This window comes from Leucoraja erinacea, chromosome 22 (genome assembly GCF_028641065.1).
Source record: "Leucoraja erinacea ecotype New England chromosome 22, Leri_hhj_1, whole genome shotgun sequence".
Taxonomy (NCBI): Eukaryota; Metazoa; Chordata; class Chondrichthyes; order Rajiformes; family Rajidae; genus Leucoraja; species Leucoraja erinaceus.
The window spans coordinates 25738961-25759612 of NC_073398.1; the positions used below are offsets into that span (position 1 = coordinate 25738961).

At 46.0% G+C, this 20652-nt stretch overlaps 1 protein-coding gene across 2 annotated transcripts in view; it reads left to right on the top strand.

The window, feature by feature from the left end:
* Positions 1–10363, top strand: part of LOC129707851 (uncharacterized) — a 75444-nt gene extending 65081 nt beyond the window's left edge. The window contains exons 1-5 of one of the 2 annotated variants that reach the window (XM_055653248.1): positions 414–2922; positions 3000–3070; positions 3654–3808; positions 4195–4329; positions 6610–10357. In XM_055653248.1, coding sequence (XP_055509223.1) covers positions 2714–2922; positions 3000–3070; positions 3654–3808; positions 4195–4329; positions 6610–6750 — 711 coding nt within the window. In that variant the 5' untranslated portion in view covers positions 414–2713 and the 3' untranslated portion in view covers positions 6751–10357. Of the gene's footprint in view, positions 1–413; positions 2923–2999; positions 3071–3653; positions 3809–4194 lie in introns of those variants that run through there. The other variant, XR_008725244.1, reaches the window with a different exon arrangement.
* Positions 10364–20652: the final 10289 nt, after the last annotated feature.

Here is a 20652-nt window from a genome sequence, read left to right on the forward strand (position 1 = left end):
GAGCAGATTTGACAATTACCCTTTGGGTTTGAGGAAAGGGATCTGATCTCATTATGAAAACAATACGTTTGCAAGGGTAGAGGTGAATCTTTCTTTCTACCCCTGCCTGGGGACTTTTAAATCAGGAGTCACAGCCTTAAACGAGGAGTCACCAGTCAGGACAAGACTGAGAGGTTTCTTCACCCAGGAAGTGAATCTTTACCATTTTCATCCCATGGATATTTAGTAACTCAGCTTGTTTAGGAACAAAGATCTACAGACTCTTTAGTGTTACGTGATGAGTGAATAGTGCAGGAACATAATGCCAAGGTGAATATAAATATCAGCTGTGATCTTATTGAATGCTGAGCAGGTTTTAGGGACTACATGGACCACTCATGCTTCTTTTGTATCTGCTTATATTGTACAGGATAGAGATCAGGAGTGGGACGGAATACTCTCCACTCTTCTGGACGAGTGACACGCCAATGTTACTTTGGAAACTCGGCAGAAACAAACACACATCAGCCCACTGAGACGGACCCATCATTACCCCAAGCATTCACCCACTCCATCCTGGCTGTTCTCGTGCCATCTACACATGTTACTGCAGGACTCTGCCACAGAGATCAGTACAGGATCAGCAGTTGATTGTCATAGACATTAACAATTTGGATGAGTACAGGTGGCATGATGAGTAGTTTAATAAATGATACCAAGATTGGTGTTGTGATAGACAGTTTAGAAGGTTGCCTCAGGATAGAACTGTATCTAGATCAGATGGGAAAGTGTGTGGAGTAACGGCAGATGAAAATTAACTTGGACAAGTGTGCAGTGTTGCATTTTGTTCCTTTAAACCAGTGTAGGACTTACACATTAAATGGTTCAGCTCTGGAGAGTGCTGTAGAACATAGAGAGTACAAGAGGCACATTTACACAGGTCCTTGAAAGTGGCGACTCAGCTGGACAGGGATGGTGAAGAAGGCGGATGGCATGTCTGCCTTCATCACTAGGGTGTTGACTGCAAGAGTTAAAATGCTAGAACCTGTTCCAAAGGTCATACATTTAAGGCAAGAAGGGGAAGAAGTTAAAATGAACCTGAGAGGCAAGTATTTCACACAGAGGGTGGGTGGTATATGGAACGAGCTGCCTGAGAAAGTGGAAGAGGTGGGTACAATTATAATAGTTAAAAGATATTTGAACAGATACTTGGACAGCAAAGTGTCCTGAGATATCCCTCAGGTATGGCCAAATGGAGGCAAACATATTTGCTCAGGTGGGCACTTTGAGCAGCATGGACTAGTTGGGCCGAAGGGCCTGTTTCTGTGTTGTGTGTCTCTGCGACTCTCAGTGCAAGTGTTCCGACTGAATTAGCTATTATTGTAATGGTTTGTTCTGAACAAACCATTAGAATAATAAATTTGTCTTAGATGTATTGTTTAATCTCATAATTAATAAAATATCAGAGTGCAATGGTGTTGTAGCTGGAGATGATTCCCGTGCAATGATGGACCAATTATTGGGAATGAGATCTCCTGAGGAGATTATTTCACTCTCCTCTCTCCACCCTGCTTCCTCAAGTCACAAATATCCATGGGAGCCACTAGTTTAGTTTTTTATTACTGTCACATGTACTGAGATACAGTCTAAAGCTTTCTTGTTGCCGGCTATCCAGTCAGCAAAAACACTACACAGTAAACCCTCAGTTTTACAGACCTCTTTATAACCGTTTTTGGTAATTGCGGACAGACCTACCAAATTTCACCGTGCCCAACGACACCAGCCTCCGCTGGATCCTTGTCTGTGCTTGTCGACACCAACACCAGCCCACAAACCTTCTCGAGCCACACCTAGTGCCGCAGCCACCACCGCCTGTATTACTGTATTGAGACATTGGAGATTTGTCGCTTAGGGGTAGGGAAGGATTTGTTTTAATGTTTCAGATTTTAAAAAGCACCTCGGTCTGTGCAGGTCTTGCTAAGCCTAACTTTTATTGTTGGGTCTCTACACGTGAAATGGCAAAACAGAACATTTCAGCAGTATCCTGAAAACCTACTGGACCAGCCACATTGATTCTGTGTCTCTAAGGGCAGGTCACAGACTGGGGATATCTCAGCGAATGATTCACCTTTGATGCCAAACTTTTCTCATCACCTACAAGTTGTGAGGTCAGGAACATTGTGGAATCCCTCTGCTTTCCTGGATGAGTGCAGGTCCAACACTCTGCATTCAGGATATTGCAGCCCAGTTCATTGGCAGCCCGCTCCCCACCCTGAATATTCTCTCTCTCCACCAGAGGCAAACCATGGCTATTGTGTGCACCATCCCCTTAATGGATTCAGTGAAGTAAAGGATGCAAAACAGTTTCCGTGTCCGTGTTCACAGACACTACAGGAGAACGATGTTGTGGAAATTTGGGACCTTCACAAACTTCTTAATGTGCGGAAATAATCATCTAATGAATCAGAGGTGAAGTGATGAAGTGCTATCCCTCAGCGAGTGTCTCCCAGCTCCGTGAATTCCAGTTACTGAGCTTTCTGCCAGGCAACAGCAGCACAGACTAGAGGATGGAAATCTGAGATCATTGGCAAATGGGGCAGACGGGACAGGAGGAATCAGTTTTGTTCAGGATGTGGTCACAAAATGTTTTGGGAACAAGAGAAAATCCAAAGAAAGGGCCATTTGGCCCATCAATCCCACCCCACTGGAGATCCTGTGGATTCCTTCCCACATCATGTTCCTGCAGGCATCTCCCTCAGCTGTGCCTGGAAATACAACAAGCATCAAGCAGTCCATTATCTCCCCATCCTTACATGCTCCTTCTGGCCTGACTTCACTCCAGCACCTTGTTAAAAATGGCCTCCAAGATGCCAGAACTACACGTATATACGGATGCAACAGCATTGGAAACCTCATCGACACAGAGAGCTGGGAGAGAGAGAGGTGGGAACGGCAGCAGGATATGCCCACCTTCACTGTGAAACGTGACACTAATGATGAATTGTTTTCTTGTGTTTCAGGTTCGAGGAAGGAAACATGATGCTGGTGTGGGTTTTGGTGCTGACTGCACTGCTTGCCAGTGATGTAGCAGGTAAGGTCCATTGATTCCAGGAGCTTTAGAAATATATTGGTGTGAGGAATATATATACGGACAAATCCAACCAATGTCTTCTGCCTATTGCTGTTTCTCAGCTCCACCCATGAGATCAGAGAGACCTCGGGATATGAAGACATAGCTCTGTGAGAGTAGTGGTACAGGTGGACAAGGTGGTGAAGAAGGTGTTTTGCACTCTTGCCCTCGTCAAAGATTAAATGAATTCCATGTTACAGCTGTACAAGATGTTGCTGAGACTCCGCCAGGAAATTGTGTTACCTGGTCTGGTGGGCTTGAGTTATAAGGGAGGGATTTATAAATTCATGAGGTGCAACGATAGAACATGAATATCACAGTGAAGGGGAGAAAAAACTGGAGGTCATGTTATTCACAATGAGGGTGCCAGAGGAAGTGGTACAGGAAGGTACAATTACAATTACAATGTTCCATAGACATTTCGACAGGTACATGGATAGGAAACGATCAGAGGATATGGGCCAAATGCAGACAAACGGGACACGCTGAGTAAGGCCCTTTGGTCGGTGAGTTGGTTTAAATCTGAATTCTCTTTAACTGACAGAGACGACCGATTCCTTGGAACCGGAGGTGACTCAGCTTCACCTTGAAAAACGTGGCTTAGTCAATGGACCGTGTGCTGAAAATTGGTTTTATTATCCTGCCTTAAGTTCCTGTTACCGGTTTTTCCCTCAAGAACTGACATGGTTAGATGCTGAGGTAAGTCTCTGAAACCAGTGGTTGCTCTGGGAAGCCTGGGGAACATTGCTCTCTGCTGGTTCATTCCCATGAACTCACGACACAGCATCTCATTGAATTGCCTGCGATGAGTCCTTGTGTTCCAGGGTGCGCTTCACTGCAGCCGTGGGCTCCGGGTTCTATCGCTCGGACCAGTGGGTGAAATATTGAGGATTTGGGGGAAGCTCCACATCCAGGAGTTAACACAGAGCTGGGGTTGACATCAGAGAGATTAAAGAACAAGAACTCTGATTCAAATATACAAAGTTGCCCATTTCCAATATCATTTCTGATTATTTATTTGGAGGCATGTGATGATGAAACATATTAATTCAGATAAAATATTTTGATATTAATTTATTTTAAAGACGTTCTGCAATCTGCAACAAAGTTACGGACATCTGGCTACCGTGGCCTTGAGCGATCAAAACACATTCATTAACAACGTGATTGGTACAGTGAGCAAAGCACATGCTTGGATTGGCCTAAACGACAGTCGCAAGGTACAGTTAACAATGACACGTTCACATGTCCTGTGAACAAAACCAGCCAACATTTCCATTAATTCTGCACGATCCTCTCTGCAGTCGGGTTACAGTTAATCCCTCTCCTGAAAAGGAATTATTTTTGTTCCCAAATGTGAAAATGGATCAAGGCTGATGTGCAGAGTGAAGTCACAGAGCAGCTGTGAAGGAATCTGACAATGAGAATTTGTTTTTTAGTAACGGACCCAGTGGGCCGAAGGGGCTGTTTCTGCACTGTATCCCTAAACTAAACTAAAGTACTGGAGTTAGAGGAAGGTACAGTGTGACACGGCACATAAATAAATATCTGAACAGACAGGAAAGCGAAAGGAATGTCCAAAGATTCATTTCAAAATGATTCCAACACAGAAACATTTTGCTCAACCTCTATATATTCTGGTTAGAGTGGACATGCTGTACTGTGTCCTGGGCGTGGCGAGCAGGTGGAGATCAGAAGAATGTAATCGTGGCAGAGAGCACAGATTAGATGGCGAAAGGAACAGGAAGGGAGGGGGAAGGCTGGTGTGGAGCAGCAACAGTAGCACGGATCCATGGGCCGAGTGGACTGTTTCTGTGCTCCACGTATAAGGGAACACCCTAATTCTACAAACACTGGGTGTAACGCTACAGATATTGGAATGTGCACTGGTGTAATATCCCCAGATTTAGACATGACATTGGTTGCAGAAGTTCCAGCTCCAGAGATTCCAGACTCTGCTCCCCTTGTGTGAGGTCCATGGAATGGTGAGGGCTGGGTTTACCTCTGACTGCACAGGTGTGTTGTCCAGCCCACACAGGGAGTTCCAGCCCAGGGTGAGCCCAGACACTTCAGTCTGGGACAGTCCAAACCCCCGTGAATATTGCGGGCTTCAGGTTTCAGCAACACACACTCTGGCTGCACCTGGGACCTCCACAGGAAGTGACTCCCTTTATTTATGAGGTAAACTCACCGATCAAGAGTCAGGGAACATTAATGGCTCACAGACTCTGACTCAAATAGATGAAACATTTAGACCAGGTAGAAAACAGAAAATGCTGGTAACACTAAGCAGGTCAGGCAGCGTCTGTGAAGAGAGGAACAAAGAAACATATTTCAATCAATGAACGTTCTGTTTCCTCTGCACAAATGCTACCTGACCTATTGTGTATTTCAAGGATTTATTTCAGATTTCCAGTATCTGCTCCATTTGCTTGTAGACTAACAGGTGTAAGTTATTGGGGGCAAATCCTCCAAAATTATGGAAGAACTCGGATAAGGACATGGATATTTTAAAAGACAGATTTGCTGGCTGCAACGGAAAAAACCCCAATCCACATAAAAAAGAAGCAGTTTCAAGTTTCAAACCTGTCTGGCCTGTGGACTTGGGCATCACACAACTGTGCGAATGGCGTGGACAGGGAAGGCTGAGACGGAGATAACGAGATTATCTTGGATACACAAAGGAAGGAACCAAGCCTCAGCGGACGGTGGTAAACAGGCCAGCACAAGCACAATCACCATCTTGGATGACCCATCCATCGAGACAAGAGGAGCCCATCCAGGCCATGGGATAACGATCAGGCTGAGGGATCATGACATCAGCAAACCCCTTATCATCGGAAGCCTATTGTTCATGCCAGATCGAAACTGGGAATCATCAAAAGAACCCTTTTATCCAGAGGACCACCTGGGGGTTTCAAAGAAAGCTCAGGTATATAAACAGGAGTCAAGCCAGAACTCTTTCTCTTTCTGCTCTGCTGGACAGCTCGTGGGCCTGCATCGACCTAAGCTGTGAGTTTCCCGGTGACCTGGTGAAATTCCCGAAATAGAATAGAGGTTGAGAAAATAAAGGGAAAGGGGGGTAAAATTGTGTAAAGTAAGTTTTACGACGTGCCCGATAGTTTTCCGTCCATGGTCTTAGTTTAAAGCATAGGTTTAGCCACGTATTATGTAGCGTTGGTGAGATTCGATTTCTCATTGTTTAATAAAGCCTGTAAATTTTAGACTTGCTTTGAGTCCATCTTGGTTTCTGTTTTCTCTCATCAGCACACTCTGGTCAATTCAACCCTTTTATCATATCCCACCATAATTCTGAGGTCTAGAACCTAGGGGAATCCCTTTTGTTGTATTCTCTCTCTTGGAAACCGCTCGAGTGGAGTGGTGGCCGTTTGACCCTCCGACAAGGGAGAGAATAACTCGGGCAGTTGGGCCCGAAGTGGAGTAAAGGGAAACACAAAACCCCTACACAGGTAAATGCTTTTCTCTTTTCCTGCTTCTAGATGATGGATCTTGGAATGATTTGCCCTGTGATGCAAAAGTTGGTTTTATTTGTTCCTACAAACTGCGCTATGATTAGAAGACTCCAGAATGATCCCCTCATCCTTTCCAGCAGTGGATCCAATGCTTTGATTTCTTTGTAGCAGCTCTCACTGTCTGTGGTGACTGTACTCACTGAGCTTCTTAGCCAATAATAAAGAGAACTGCATCATGAGCTGTGTGTTTGGTGCTGTGTGAGTCCAGTTTCTCGCAGCCTTCCTGTCCCACTGTTGCTTCCTCCCCACCTCTGCACTCAGTGCTGCGCTGAGGAGAAGGCGGCACAGACTTTACACAATGAACTCTTGTCCTTCGGCCGCACCTGGTGTGTTGGGTCCCGGACACCGCACCTGGGAGAGAAATAAAGGCTGTGGAGAGGATACATGGGGGGTTAGTGGGATAGTTGCAGGGAGAGAGCTTTCACAGTCCTGTGGGTGAGCTGCAGAAGATGAACTGGGACCAGAAATTCCTCAGCACATCTGTAAGAAAACCACTGCTGTAAGTTTATAAATCAGCTCAACAGGGTGGTGGGCAATTTCCCCACAATTCTGGCTGGAGTACAAATTCGCGTTGGGGTCCCACCTCCCGCATCCTCATAGTTGCCTGGCCAAGCGCATGAATCGGACACAACCTGCAGCAGGAACAGGCCAGCGGAACAGCGGTGGTGGACATTGTCAACATTGCCTGGCCAGTCTGACCCCTGCAACTTCAAATAGTGCTGCCGCCAGGACAATGGGCCTTGCAACCCACCTCCCACAACTTACCCCCTTGATCATCCCACACAAGTGTTAAACCTGTCCTTCTCAATGATCTTCTCTCCTTCAATTCATGCCCTGAGCCCCCTTTACTGCCCGAGTATTCAGAATGGACATGTGGGGTGAAATGTAACTGAGGAGAAAGAGGACATTTCATTGTTGTTTCAGAGGAAGCTGTTGATACAAGTTGACCGTTTGAACAGCTTCAATCCAAATGCATTCTGCTGCTAAATCCTGGATTTATAAAATATGTCAGGAGCATAGTTCGGTCTGTGGGAACAGGGGATAAATGCAGCAGTACAAAATGTCTCTTGAGTAAAACACAAATGCTGGAGGAACTCAAGGGTTCAGGCTGCATTTTTGGAGGGAAATGGACAGATGATATTTTTGGTTGGGACTGTTCTTCAGTCTGATTGGAGAAGACATTAGAAAGCTCTGCTCCATTAGCCCGTTGTGTTTGATCCGCCATTTCCTTTCTCTTCTTGTGAAGACAGTGATGCAGGGTTCAAACCCTCCCGTGTGTTTCCACTTCACTCTCAGTGTGTCTCACTGAGCTGCTGAATCACACTGAGGTTGCATTTAGAATATTGTGTTCAGTTCTCAGCACCATGCTATAGAAAATATGTTGTCAAGCTGGAAAGGGCACGGAGAATATTTACGCGAATGTTGCCATCATCAGGGGGTCTGAGCTAAGGGGAGAGGCTGAGCAGGCTGGGACTTTATTCTTTGGAGCACAGGGGTGATGATCTTCTAGAGGTGTATAAATCATGAGATGAATAGTTTGGGTAGCTGTGCAGTCTCTTGCCCAGAGTAGGTGAATCGAGGACAAGAGGACATAGTTTTAAGGTGGAAATATTTAATAGGAATCTGAGGGGAAAAATGTTCACACAAAGCTGGTGGGGTGATGGAACAAGCTGTCAGAGGAGGCAGTTGAGGCATGGACTATTTACCTTTAAGAAAGAGTTAGACAGGTACATGGATAGGACAGGTTTGTAGGGATATAGGCCAAATGCGAGCAGGTTGGACTAGTGTAGCTGGGACATGTTGGCCCAAAGGGCCTGTTTCCATGCTGTATCACTCTATGATTATAGTGAATCTCCAAACTCTGTGTGACACTAAACTTTCAACAAATGCTTGTCATTTAACAAATGTCCTCAGTGGATATAAAAAAAGGCGCAATAATATCTCAAAACTTTGCAAGTGCACATCTCTCAGCAAAACTCATGTCACCAGATGGAAATGAATGGCACGGTAGGCGCAGCGGTAGAGTTACTGCCTCATAGCGAATGCAGCGCCGGAGATCCGAGTTCGATTCCGACTAAGGGTACTGTCTGTACGGAGTTTGTACATCGTCCCCATGACCTGCGTGGGATTTCTTCAAGATCTTCGGTTTCCTCCCATACGCCAAAGACGTGCAGGTATGTCGGTTAATTGGCTTGGTGTAAATGTAAAAATTGTCCCTAGTGTGTGTAGGATAATGTTAATGTGTGGGAATTGCTGTTCGACACGGACCTGGTGGGACAAAGGGCCTGTTTCCGCGCTTCATCTCTCAACTAAAAATCTAAACTAAACAACTTGGGTTTAAGAGAGAAAAAACAATACAACTGCTTTCAGAAGAGTGCTACACAAAAACTGATGCAAATTACCTATCTATCAACAATCTGTCTTGATCTATCTTGGTTTTATCATACCAGTTCGGCTTCTGAAGTGTGCTATTGTTTTCATTTAATTTCTACAATGGAACAATGTAGTAAAGATAGCTAAAGCAAATACGCTGGGAAAACTTTACATTAAACAAATGCCCAAGGGTCACTCTCCCTCTCCCATGCCCTCCTCCCAACATTCTCTATGATCAACAACATATTCAGTCTATGCCTCTTTCCAGTTCCAATGAATATTTACTCCAATGTAAACTATGTCTTTCCACTGGTGATGTTGTGTGACCTGCTGTGAATTTCCCCAAAATCTATTTCTGCACTCCAGCATCTGCAACAGTTTCTCCCATGGACAGGGCAACATTGCTCATTTTCCTAATTAACCTCTGCAGGTGTAAAAACAAGCTGCTGGAGGTACTCAGTGGGTCAGGCAGCATCTATGCAGGCAAACGTATAATCGACTTTTCAGGTCTTTAAACCTGCATCAACGCCCCTGGACATTGCTAAAGTCTTCCTCTGGTCAGCATTATGATTGCTTCAGTCTTTAGTGCTGATAAAACCAATGGTGCCATCCAGAGGACAAACACAGGACCAGTTCCCTTCACCTTCAAACCGGCATCTTCACCCCTCCAATCAAATACCATTCCTTGACCCTCCCTGCAAACTACCCTGTGTTATACGATAAGTTTGCCCACACAGTCTGTGACCCATAGCGCTGTGGCCATAGGGCTATGTTTAAAGTTCATAGCGCTGTGGCTGTTAGTGCTATATTTAGAACCCACAGGTGAGAGATCTTTGTTTAAATCCCCACAAGCCAAGCGGACACCGCTCTGTTTAAACCTTTGCGCGTCAATCCGGCAGTGCCCTGTGAATTACCTTTACGCACCAAGTCTGTATCAAAGGTACTAGAGGAGCAAGATGCGCCACTCAGCGAAAAACGCGTAGTATGACGTGTGTGATTGTCAATGCCATTTTACCGGACTGCCCCCGCACTGTCATGGCGTCCACATCTATAGCTCAGTGTAAATTGCTCTAATCGCCGATGCTGACAACTCAACCTGTCTTTCTTCAGGTTCGGAGGAGTTGTCTATCTTGCTCCTCTAGGATCTTTGGTCTGTATATTGCTTTACCCGCAAGTCTGCGGTTGAAAGCACTTTGTTCCCAAAGGGTGGGGGGGAGGTGGGGTTGGGGAGGTGAGGTTGGGCACGCATGCGTGCAGTCCCACCATTGGTTATAGATTGTATTTGGGAGCAGCGCCAGGACTTACCAGCGATTATTTCAACGGCTGATTTAATGTGATAATGGCTGATCATCCCCAATCAGTACCCCGTTCATGCCTTCTCCCCATATCCCCTGACTCCGCTGTCTTGAAGAGCCCTATCTAGCTCTCTCTTGAAAGCATCCAGAGAACCTGCCTCCACCGCCCTCTGAGGCAGAAAATTGCACAAACTCACCACTCTCTGTGAGAAAATGAGTTTCCTCGTCTCCGTTCTAAATGGCCTACTCATTATTCTCCTTATACTCCTTATTCTCAACCCTGGTTCTGGACTCCCCCAACATCGGGGAACATGTTTCCTGCCTCTAGTGTGTCCAAGCCCTTAACAATCTTATAAGTTTCAAGCGTTTTGGATTGGTACCAAGTACCAAGTCACATGAGCAGTCACATGGGTCCCAATTCTTCTGTTTCCTGCAGTATTGCTCCCTTTCCCCTCCCCCGAGGTGGAACAAGGATAGTCCCCCGGGTCCTCAACATTCACCCGACCAGCCTCCACATCCAACAGATCATTTTCTGACATTTCCGCTACATGATATTGGGGGTAGGGTGTTGACGTAGATAGAAAATTGTTTGGCAGAAAGGAAGCAAAGAGTAGGAATAAACGGGTCCTTTTCAGAATGGCAGGCAGTGGCGAGTGGAGTGCCGCAACGCTTGGTGTTGGGGCCCCAACTGTTTACCCTTTATATTAATGATTTGGATGAGCGAATTAGGAGCAGCACTAGCAAGTTTGCGGATGACACAAAGCTGGGTGGCAGTGTGAACTGTGAAGAGGATGTTAGGAGGTTGCAGGGTGACCTGGACAGGTTGTGTGAGTGGGCAGATGCGAAGCAGATGCAGTTTAATATAGATCAATGTGAGGTTATCCACTTTGACGACAAAGGGGCAGATTATTATCTCAATGGGGTTAGATTAGGTAAGTGGGAGGTACAGCGAGACCTGGGTGTCCTTGTACACCCGTCACTGAAAGTTGGCGTGCAGTTACAGCAGTCAGTGAAGAAAGCCAATGGAATGTTGGCCTTCATAACAAGAGGATTTCAGTATACGAGTAAAGAGGTTCTTCTGCAGTTGTATAGGGCTCTGGTAAGACCACATCTGGAATATTGTGTACAGTTTTGGTCTCCTAATTTGCGGAAGGACATACTTGTGATTGAGGCAGTGCAGCGTAGGTTCTCGAGATTGATCCCTGGGATGGCGGGACTGTCATATGAAGAAAGTTTGAAAAGACTAGGCGTTTCAGTGAACACACACTCTACTGCCACATACTGCTGAATCTCCAGGTTTTCAAGAGTTAGATGGGGTGGGAGATTGCAAACTTCACGTGGTCTACACTGCATCGACGAATGCAATCAACCTGGCGTGCACAAACAGAAGATCAAACAGAACCGGTCATCTTACAACTTTCCGCTGTGAACGCCATACACAAGAAGAAGAAGAAGTTAGATTTAGCTCTTAGGACTCAGGGAATCAAGGGACATGGGTAAAAAGCCGGAACGGGGTACTGATTTTGGATGATCAGCCATGATCATATTGAATGGCAGTGCTGGCTCGAAGGACCAAATGGCCTACACATACACGTATTTTCTATATTTCTATGTTTCTATGTTGTTGACCATTTTAATTCCCCATTCTATTCTCATACCAACCTCGCTGTCCTTGGCCTCACCTATGCCTGAGTGAGACCACATACAAAATTGAAGAATAGTATATCTTTGAAGAGAGATTGAGGAAAATTAGACCCTCTGGTGTTTAGAAAAGATTGCAGGAGGTCTCAGTGTGACTTACAGGATTCGGAGAGGGACTGATGGGTGGATAATGAGAGGCTGTTTTGTCTGTCTGGAGAGCCTGGTACTGGGGTGGATTATTAGAATACACAGAATGTCACTGTTAGTTTGGGATGTGCGAGGAAACTAGTGCAGGCAGAGGAAACCCACATGATCACAGGGAGAATGTCAAAACTCCACACAGACTGCAGCTGAGGTCAGGATAAAATGCAGGTCTCTGGCAGTGTGTGGACTGGGCTGCCCACTATCATATTCAGGGGGTGTCTCAGTAAATGAAGTTGTCGGAATATTGTAAAAACCCAACTCTACAGTGAAGCTCCTTTGGACGGAACCCCCTGGTCATCGCTGCTCTGACTCTAAACTCTCACCTAAATGATTGGCCCTTTATCATCTGTCCGCATACATTATCAACAAAGTCACAATATAATCTCAAAAGTTGCACTATCATTTGGCAGCAAAACCCAGTTTTATCAGACATGTCATAGCACAAGATGAAAGTGAACACAGATCAGATATTAGAGACAAAAAACAACACGTCAGGTCTCAAAATGAGTTACACTGAACATGATATGCAAATCACCTCTCCTTCAACAATCTGAGATCCATCTTGTTTTTATTAAACCAGCTCATGCTCTAAAAAGTGCTATTGTTATCATAAAACTTCTGCAATGGAAAAGTGTTGTAAAGGTACTAAAACAAATACACTTGGAAAATTGACATTAAACTAATTTCAGTCACTGCCAATTCCATGGGTCACTCTCCCTCTTTTCTGCCCTCCAACCAACATTATGTACAATCTCCCCCTTGTGATGTTGTGTGGCCTGCTGTGTATTTCCAAACTTTTAATTCTGTAATTCCAGCGTCGGCAATATTTTCCTTCCAGTGAAGGAATAATCCTGCATGTTTTTTCTAAACAAACTCTCCGGGACCAAATAAAAAGCTGCTGGAAAAACTCAGCAGTTCAGGCAGCATCTGTGGGGGCAAAGGTAGAGTCAATGTTTTGTGTTTCACGCCTGCATCAGCACTCCAGGACATGGTTAAAGCCTTCCTCTGGTCAGCATTATGAGTGCTTTAGTCTTTAGTGCTGATAAAAACCACTGGTGACATCCAGAGGACAAACACAGGACACATTCCCTTCATCTTCAGACTGGCATCTTCACCCCTCCGATCAACAGCCATTCCTTGACCTTCCTTCCAACCACCCTGTTTCCAAACTTCCTTTCCCCTCCAAAGTCTTCACCAGGTATTGGCCCATAAATTGGACCCCACAATAAAGCTGGACAAATCCAGTCCAGCCATTGACCAGACAACCAGGCTGCTCCCAATCACCAGGAGTTGTCCACAGTGTGGGCAAGTGTCACTTCCCCTCCAATACTCGACTTGCCCACGCTCAGTGTCGGTTTCACCAAGATCACTCGGCTCTGAACCGCATCACAGCCTTGGTCCAATCACGGAACAAAGTGCTGCATTCCGGAGGTGAGGCCAGAGTGAGGCTCCTTGAAAACAAGTTCATAGACTAGACGCCCCTGGTGGACGCGGAGAGGTACTGCTGTCTGGTCTTCTGTGTGGTGCTCATTCCAGACTCTGCCCTCTTGTGCCGAATAGTTTGAGCACTTCGTCCAGTTTTTTAGGACTGGTTTGGTAAGTGCCAGGTAGCAGGATCTGTGCTTGTGAGGTCGGCGTTCTCATAGTCCTGTTAATTTCATAGCTTGAGGGCAGGTTTGTGACTTCACTTGAGAAGTTATGGGGTATACCGTTGAACAGTAGGGTCAGGTGTTTTGCCATACTACCCTGCCCTTCTGGAATGAGCAGGTGGACATGATAGCCGACGTCAGGGTATCAAATGCATTTTTAAAATATTTAGGTTAAATACGCTGCTCAATGTATCCCCCAATAATGGCGGGCACTTTGAGTAAATGCAATTTAGGGGAGGCGTGATAAAACCAACGCCTCATCGCTACCTGTCTTGGAGAGGTTTTTTGGAAAAGACAGGTAGTAGGCTGGCCATCAGTTAAGACTGAAGCCATCTCGCTCGTGGTGAAACCACGTAGCGGCCACACCCAGCAGCTCTTCCTGTTCCTGTACCTCAAAGCATACTCCCGATGTTGTTCAGCCAGTGCCCATTCTTCTTGACCAGCCCAGCCCTGGTCGCCAAAGCTGTCCTCGGATGAGGAGGAAGCAATGGCCAGTGCATGAGGCACTGTGGAGGGAGTGCCTGAACTTCCTCTGCGAAACTGCTCCCCATAAAGCAAGTCTCGCTGGAGCTTATGCTCCACGAGCCGCTCCATGCGGCTCAGGCGGCTGTCTCTGCCCTAAGCGGGCGGTGAGACGTCCCCGTCCGGTGAGTCGGATACAACCGGCCGGATGTATTGACATCCAGTCCGCTGCTCAGGCGCTAGTGGAACTGGGCTCGGCTCGGTGTCGGGGATGGCGGAGCGCCGGGATGGCGGTCCTACCGCCCTCTGTCCCCCACTGATGAGACGCCTGTCTGCTGGAGCCGAGCTGGGGACAGGTTTCTTGGACAGTCTTGTTCTGTTCTTTTTTCTTGGCTGTTGGAACAAGCAAAGAACTCTCCTTTGCCAGTTAAACCGACCTCAGAGTAGACATACCTGATGGTCCGTTTTTGAACTGTAGCGGGAGCGCCCGACTCCCGCTGTTCTCTGGACTGGAACCCGGCACAGCTCCCTCGGCGGACTTGCCCCTGCTCCTGAGGCAGTCTCGCTGGAGTTTTTAGCTCCATGACCTTCCACCTACTTGGAGAGACAGACACTCTTGTTTCTTCCCCGTCTGTCTCCAGCCTGAGGTCCTGACCGTTTTTTGGGCGGCATTTCAGCGGTTTCCGGGCGGCGAGTCTCCTTGTCGGGAGTCTGCAGGGGTGCCGGCCGGTTTTTTAATTTTCCTCCAGTCCGCTGCTGTTGGTCAGACAGCTGTTTTAGCGGACTGGGCATCAGCGCAGCACCCGTGTCTGTGGACCGCAGTGTGTGCGGTCCCGTTGCCGCCTCTCCCCCCCTCCACTGTCGGCTCCACCCTGGAGTCGAACGGGGGCCGCTTCTCTGCTGCTCTGCTCCCCCTGGAGCAAACACAAAAGCAACTCTCTCCACCACACGCAACCCATGGCTATTGTGTGTGCCATCCGCAAAATGGATTCAATGGAGTAAATGATGAGAAGCTTTTCACAGAGACTGGTCACAGACACTGCAGGAGAACAATGTGAAAATCTGGGACCTTCACGAACTTCTCAATGCGTGGAAATTATTGTTTAATGAATCAGAGGTGCGGTGATGAAGTGATTTCCCTCAGCGGGTGTCCCCCAGCTGGCTGAGGTGATGAGGTAGCAAATGCTGCAGCACATCGCTTTGTGAATTCCAGTTACTGAGCTCTCTGTCAGGGAGCAGGAGCATGGACTAGAAGATGGACATCTGAGATCATTGGCAAACGGGGCAGAGGGGACAGGAGGAATCAGTTTTGTTTAGGAAGTTGTCATGATCTGAAACTCACGGACTGAAAGGCTGGTGGAAGCAGAGTAAAAAATAACTTTCAAAGGATTTGGCCGAATGTGTGAAGGAACAATTTCCAGTGGTTTGGGGGAAAGAGCAGGAGAATTGTGCTAAAGGGATCACACGATCAAAGAGATGGCACAGATTGGATGGGGCAGGACTGCTCTCCAGCTGGTGTGAGGATGGTTCAGTTGCCTGAAAACAGCTGGGAAGACACTTCCTGAATCTGGAGGTACGGGTTTTCAAACTAGAGATGAGCAGGTGAATCTGAATGACACATACAGCTGGTGAAGCTGAGAGGAAGCGGTGAGGGTTAATCACAACAGGTTCTGTCTGGAAGGTGTGTAAGTAGAAGGGGGTGACTAGTGATAGGGGCGACCGAGAACAAAACATCATCATAGCTGTGGAATACAATTCAATGCGTTTGCTGCTCGTGTTAAATACCGAGCATGTCAGACAGTATCTGTGGTGGGAGGAAGCAAGAGTTGACGATGCCACACCAATCTTTACTGTGGCACATGGGCTCATGGGGCTGGTGGAGGTGACATTGACAGAGAGTTGTCTAAAGGACAGAAACCAGAGTTAAGAATAAACTGTCCTAGGATGGCAGAACGTTACGTGGGAAGCCATAAGAATCAGCAGTGGCCTTCAGCTTTTTACAAAATATATTGAAGCCTTGGATTTAAAGACAGAGTGTATATTGTTTACTTATGGTGCAAGGGTGGGAGAGAGGGTGAGATGTGAAGAGATGCAAAGAGAATGCGTGGTAGTGAAAGGTGAAGCAAGTGGGCAAGTGGTGGCAGGTGTTGTTAAAGGTAATGTTATTCTTGTGGTGAAATGTTGTTCATGTACATGCCAAAGTTCAAATATTTCTGGACTGTTATTGTTTTCAACCACTTTATGCAAACTGGTAAAAACACACCGTGGGTAAATTTTATGTTGAAATATTGTCGGCTCAAACAGCAAAGTACTGGTTAGTGAAGTCAAAAACAATGCTGATGGTGAAAAATGTGCTGACACAGAATTGTGTTTACCACTGGCAAGGTGTGAAAGGCAGAGCACTAACTGAGACAGTGGTGTTGTGCTGGAAGTTGACGGACAGCCTGGGTCAGAACAACTGCATTCAATCGATCAGCAACGCACTAATGAAGGATGCCCTTGAAACAAGTAAATGAAGCTCTCGGAATGTTGTAAAAACTCAACTTTTCAGTGAAGTTCCTTTGGATGGAACATGCTGGTCATCGCTGCTCTGACAATTGTGTGACTAAACTCTCACTAATACGTCCCTTTAACAAATGTCCTCAGAAGTGATCAGGAAACACACAGGAATATCTCAAAACTTTGCACCTGCACATCTCCCAGCAACAGGTTTTGGCAACAAATCCCATTTTATCATCCATACTCATATCACTATATGGAAATGACCACAGCTCAGGTGTTAGAGAGAAAAACATCACATCTGGTGTCAGATATGAGTTACACTGAAACAGGATATGCAAATCCCCTGGACTTCAACAATCTGAGATCTATCTTGGTTTTGTTAAACCAGTTCAGCTTCTGAAGAGTGCTACAATTTTCATGTAATTTCTAAAATTGAACAGTGTTGCAAAGATAGCTAAAGCAAATACAGCTTGGAAAAAATACTTTTAACTAACATCAGTCACTTCCATGGGTCTCTCTCTCTCTCCTGCCCTCCACCCAACATTCTCTACAATCAAAAACTTGTTAAGTTACTACAGCTTTCCAGTTCTAATTAATATTTACTCCAGTGTGAACTCTGTCTTTCCCCCTGGTGATGCTGTGTGCCCTGCTCTGTATTTCCAAAATGTTAATTCTGTATTTCCAGCATCTGCAATATTTTCCTTCCAGCACACCACCAACATTGCTCGATTTGCTGAACAACCTCTCCAGGAGCAAAGACAAGCTGCTGGAGAACCCAGGAGGTCAGACAGCCTCTGTGGGGGCAAAGGTATAGACAATGTCTGAAGAAGGTTCTCCACCCGAAACGTCTCCCATTCCTTCTCTCCAGGGATGCTGCCTGTCCCACTGAGTTACTCCAGCATTTTGTGTCTACCTTTGATTTTCCAGCATCTGCAGTTCCTTCTTAAACAACAGACTATCCAGTCTCCTCATATCTGTCATGCTCTGACCCAAGCATCGTCCTGGAGAATCGTCTCTGCTCCCAATCACCTTTCCTACAGTGTGGTGATCAAAACCAGTGCATGGTGCTCCAGCTGTGGTCTAACTGATGTTTTCTGCAGTGCCGTAAAGCTACACGGGGCTCAGTACCTCGGTTGTGGGGTGTAAATGCCATTTGCTCGCTCTCTCGGTTCCATCACTTTGCTGAAGATCAAAGTGGACTGATTGGCTGCTGATAGCTGATTGGATTGATCCTGCCTTTTGAGAGCTGGACTAACCTGGGCCATTCTCCACATTGTGGGTGGGTGCCAGTCTAGTCACTGAACTGAAACCAATTGGTCCGAGGTGCAGCTACTTCTAAGCTCAGGTATTCAGGACCACGGCTGAAATGTCGCCGTGTCCTGTAGCCTTTGCTGTATCCAGTGTTCTCAGCCGGTTCTCCATCCTTCCTGGAAAAGACCAACCAATCCGTCTGCTCCCAATCAAAGTGTCAGCAGGAGTCGTCCACATTCCTCACACACAGGAAATGGCTGTGGCCATTGGAAGTCTAACATCCCAGCCCCAGGACCTCACTGCAATAGTTGCGCAGGACAGTGACCTGGACACAGATACCTTCTCCTGCTCCGTCAATGACCTTCCTCGCACCAAGCACCAAGAACGACATTAGACGACCCTGGGATGATAAATGGCAAGTTGCGTTTGCTCCAGACAAGTAGCAGACTTTGACCATTTCCATCCCGTGAGTGTCTAACACCCACAACCTCTCATTCACTGGCATTGCCAATGCTGTTTCTCATATCTTCAACATCTAAAGTTCAAATTGACCAGAAAGACAACTGCATCAGCGACATAAATACAAAGGCAATCACAAGCTGGGTACCTTGAAGCTACTGACTCAACTTGCGACTCCCAAAGTCTTTCTATTATCTCGATGGTACAAGATGCAGTGATGGGACAGATCTGATCTCCAGCCTAAGGATGGATATTCTTGTGTTCGTAAGAACACAGTGAAGGTTCACTATTGATTCTTGAGGTGGCGGATTTGTAATTTGAGCAGATTTGACAATTACCCTTTGGGTTTGAGGAAAGGGATCTGATCTCATTATGAAAACAATACGTTTGCAAGGGTAGAGGTGAATCTTTCTTTCTACCCCTGCCTGGGGACTTTTAAATCAGGAGTCACAGCCTTAAACGAGGAGTCACCAGTCAGGACAAGACTGAGAGGTTTCTTCACCCAGGAAGTGAATCTTTACCATTTTCATCCCATGGATATTTAGTAACTCAGCTTGTTTAGGAACAAAGATCTACAGACTCTTTAGTGTTACGTGATGAGTGACTAGTGCAGGAACATAATGCCAAGGTGAATATAAATATCAGCTGTGATCTTATTGAATGCTGAGCAGGTTTTAGGGACTACATGGACCACTCATGTTTCTTTTGTATCTGCTTATATTGTGCAGGGTAGAGATCAGGAATGGGACGGAATACTCTCCACTCTTCTGGATGAGTGACACGCCAACGTTACTTTGGAAACTCGGCAGAAACAAACACACATCAGCCCACTGAGACGGACCCATCATTACCCCAAGCATTCACCCACTCCATCCTGGCTGTTCTAGTGCCATCTACACATGTTACTGCAGGACTCTGCCACAGAGATCAGTACAGGATCAGCAGTTGATTGTCATAGACATTAACAATTTGGATGAGTTTGTGGTGTGCACGACTAATAGTTGTCCTGTGGACAGATTTCCACCTGAGCTGTGGATCTCTGCAGCTCCTCCAGAGTTACCATGGTCCTCTTGGCTGCTTCTCTGATCAATGCTCTCCTTGGCCGGCCTGTCAGTTTAGGTGGACGGCCATGTCTTGGTAGGTTTGCAGTTGTGCCATACTCTTTCCATTTCCGGATGATGGATTGAACAGTGCTCCGTGAGATGTTCAAAGCTTGGGATATTTTTTATAACCTAACCCTGCTTTAAACTTCGCCACAATTTTATCCCTGACCTGTCTGGTGTGTTCCTTGGGCTTCATGATGCTGTTTGTTCACTAATGTTCTCTAACAAACCTCTGAGGCCTTCACAGAACAGCTGTATTTATACTGAGATTAGATTACACACAAGTGGACTCTATTTACTAATTAGGTGACTTCTGAAGGCAATTGGTTGCACTGGATTTTATTTAGGGGTATCAGAGTAGAGGGGGCTGAATACTTTTGCACGCCACACTTTTCAGTTTTTTATTTGTAAAACAATTTGAAAACCATGTATCATTTTCCTTCCACTTCACAATTATGCGCCACTTTGTGTTGGTCTATCACATAAAATCCCAATAAAATACATTTACGTTTGTGGTTGTAACGTGACAAAATGTGGAAAAGTTCAAGGGGTATGAATACTTTTGCAAGCCACTGTATGTCATAGCAACATGGAAACAGAAACATGGTTTTCGATTTAACAGCACAAATCCCAACTTAAGAAGTTACCTCCTTTTTTGGTGTAACATCTTGAAACAGGCATCTTCTGGATGTAGCACTAGAAGGTCACACACTTGATAGATCAAATGACCTCATTTTGTGCAATCTCCAATTCCTAGATGAACAAAGCTGTGCTGTAGTGTGCAATTCACGTGGAAAGATATGCCTTCATCCAAATTCAGTACTCTCCTTGTTCCTAACCAGGGAGAATTTTATTGCAGCTAGGTACTATCAATTAAAATCCTGCCGCTGTGGGACTGTGGGCACTTCACAATCCAGATACAAACTGGGACAGCAATAAGAAAACAAGGCTAAACAAATATGTAGGAAGGAACTGCAGATGTTGGTTTAAACTGAAGATAGACACAAAATGCAGGAGGGACAGGCAGCATCTCTGGAGAGAAGGAATGGGTGGCGTTACGGATCGAGGCGT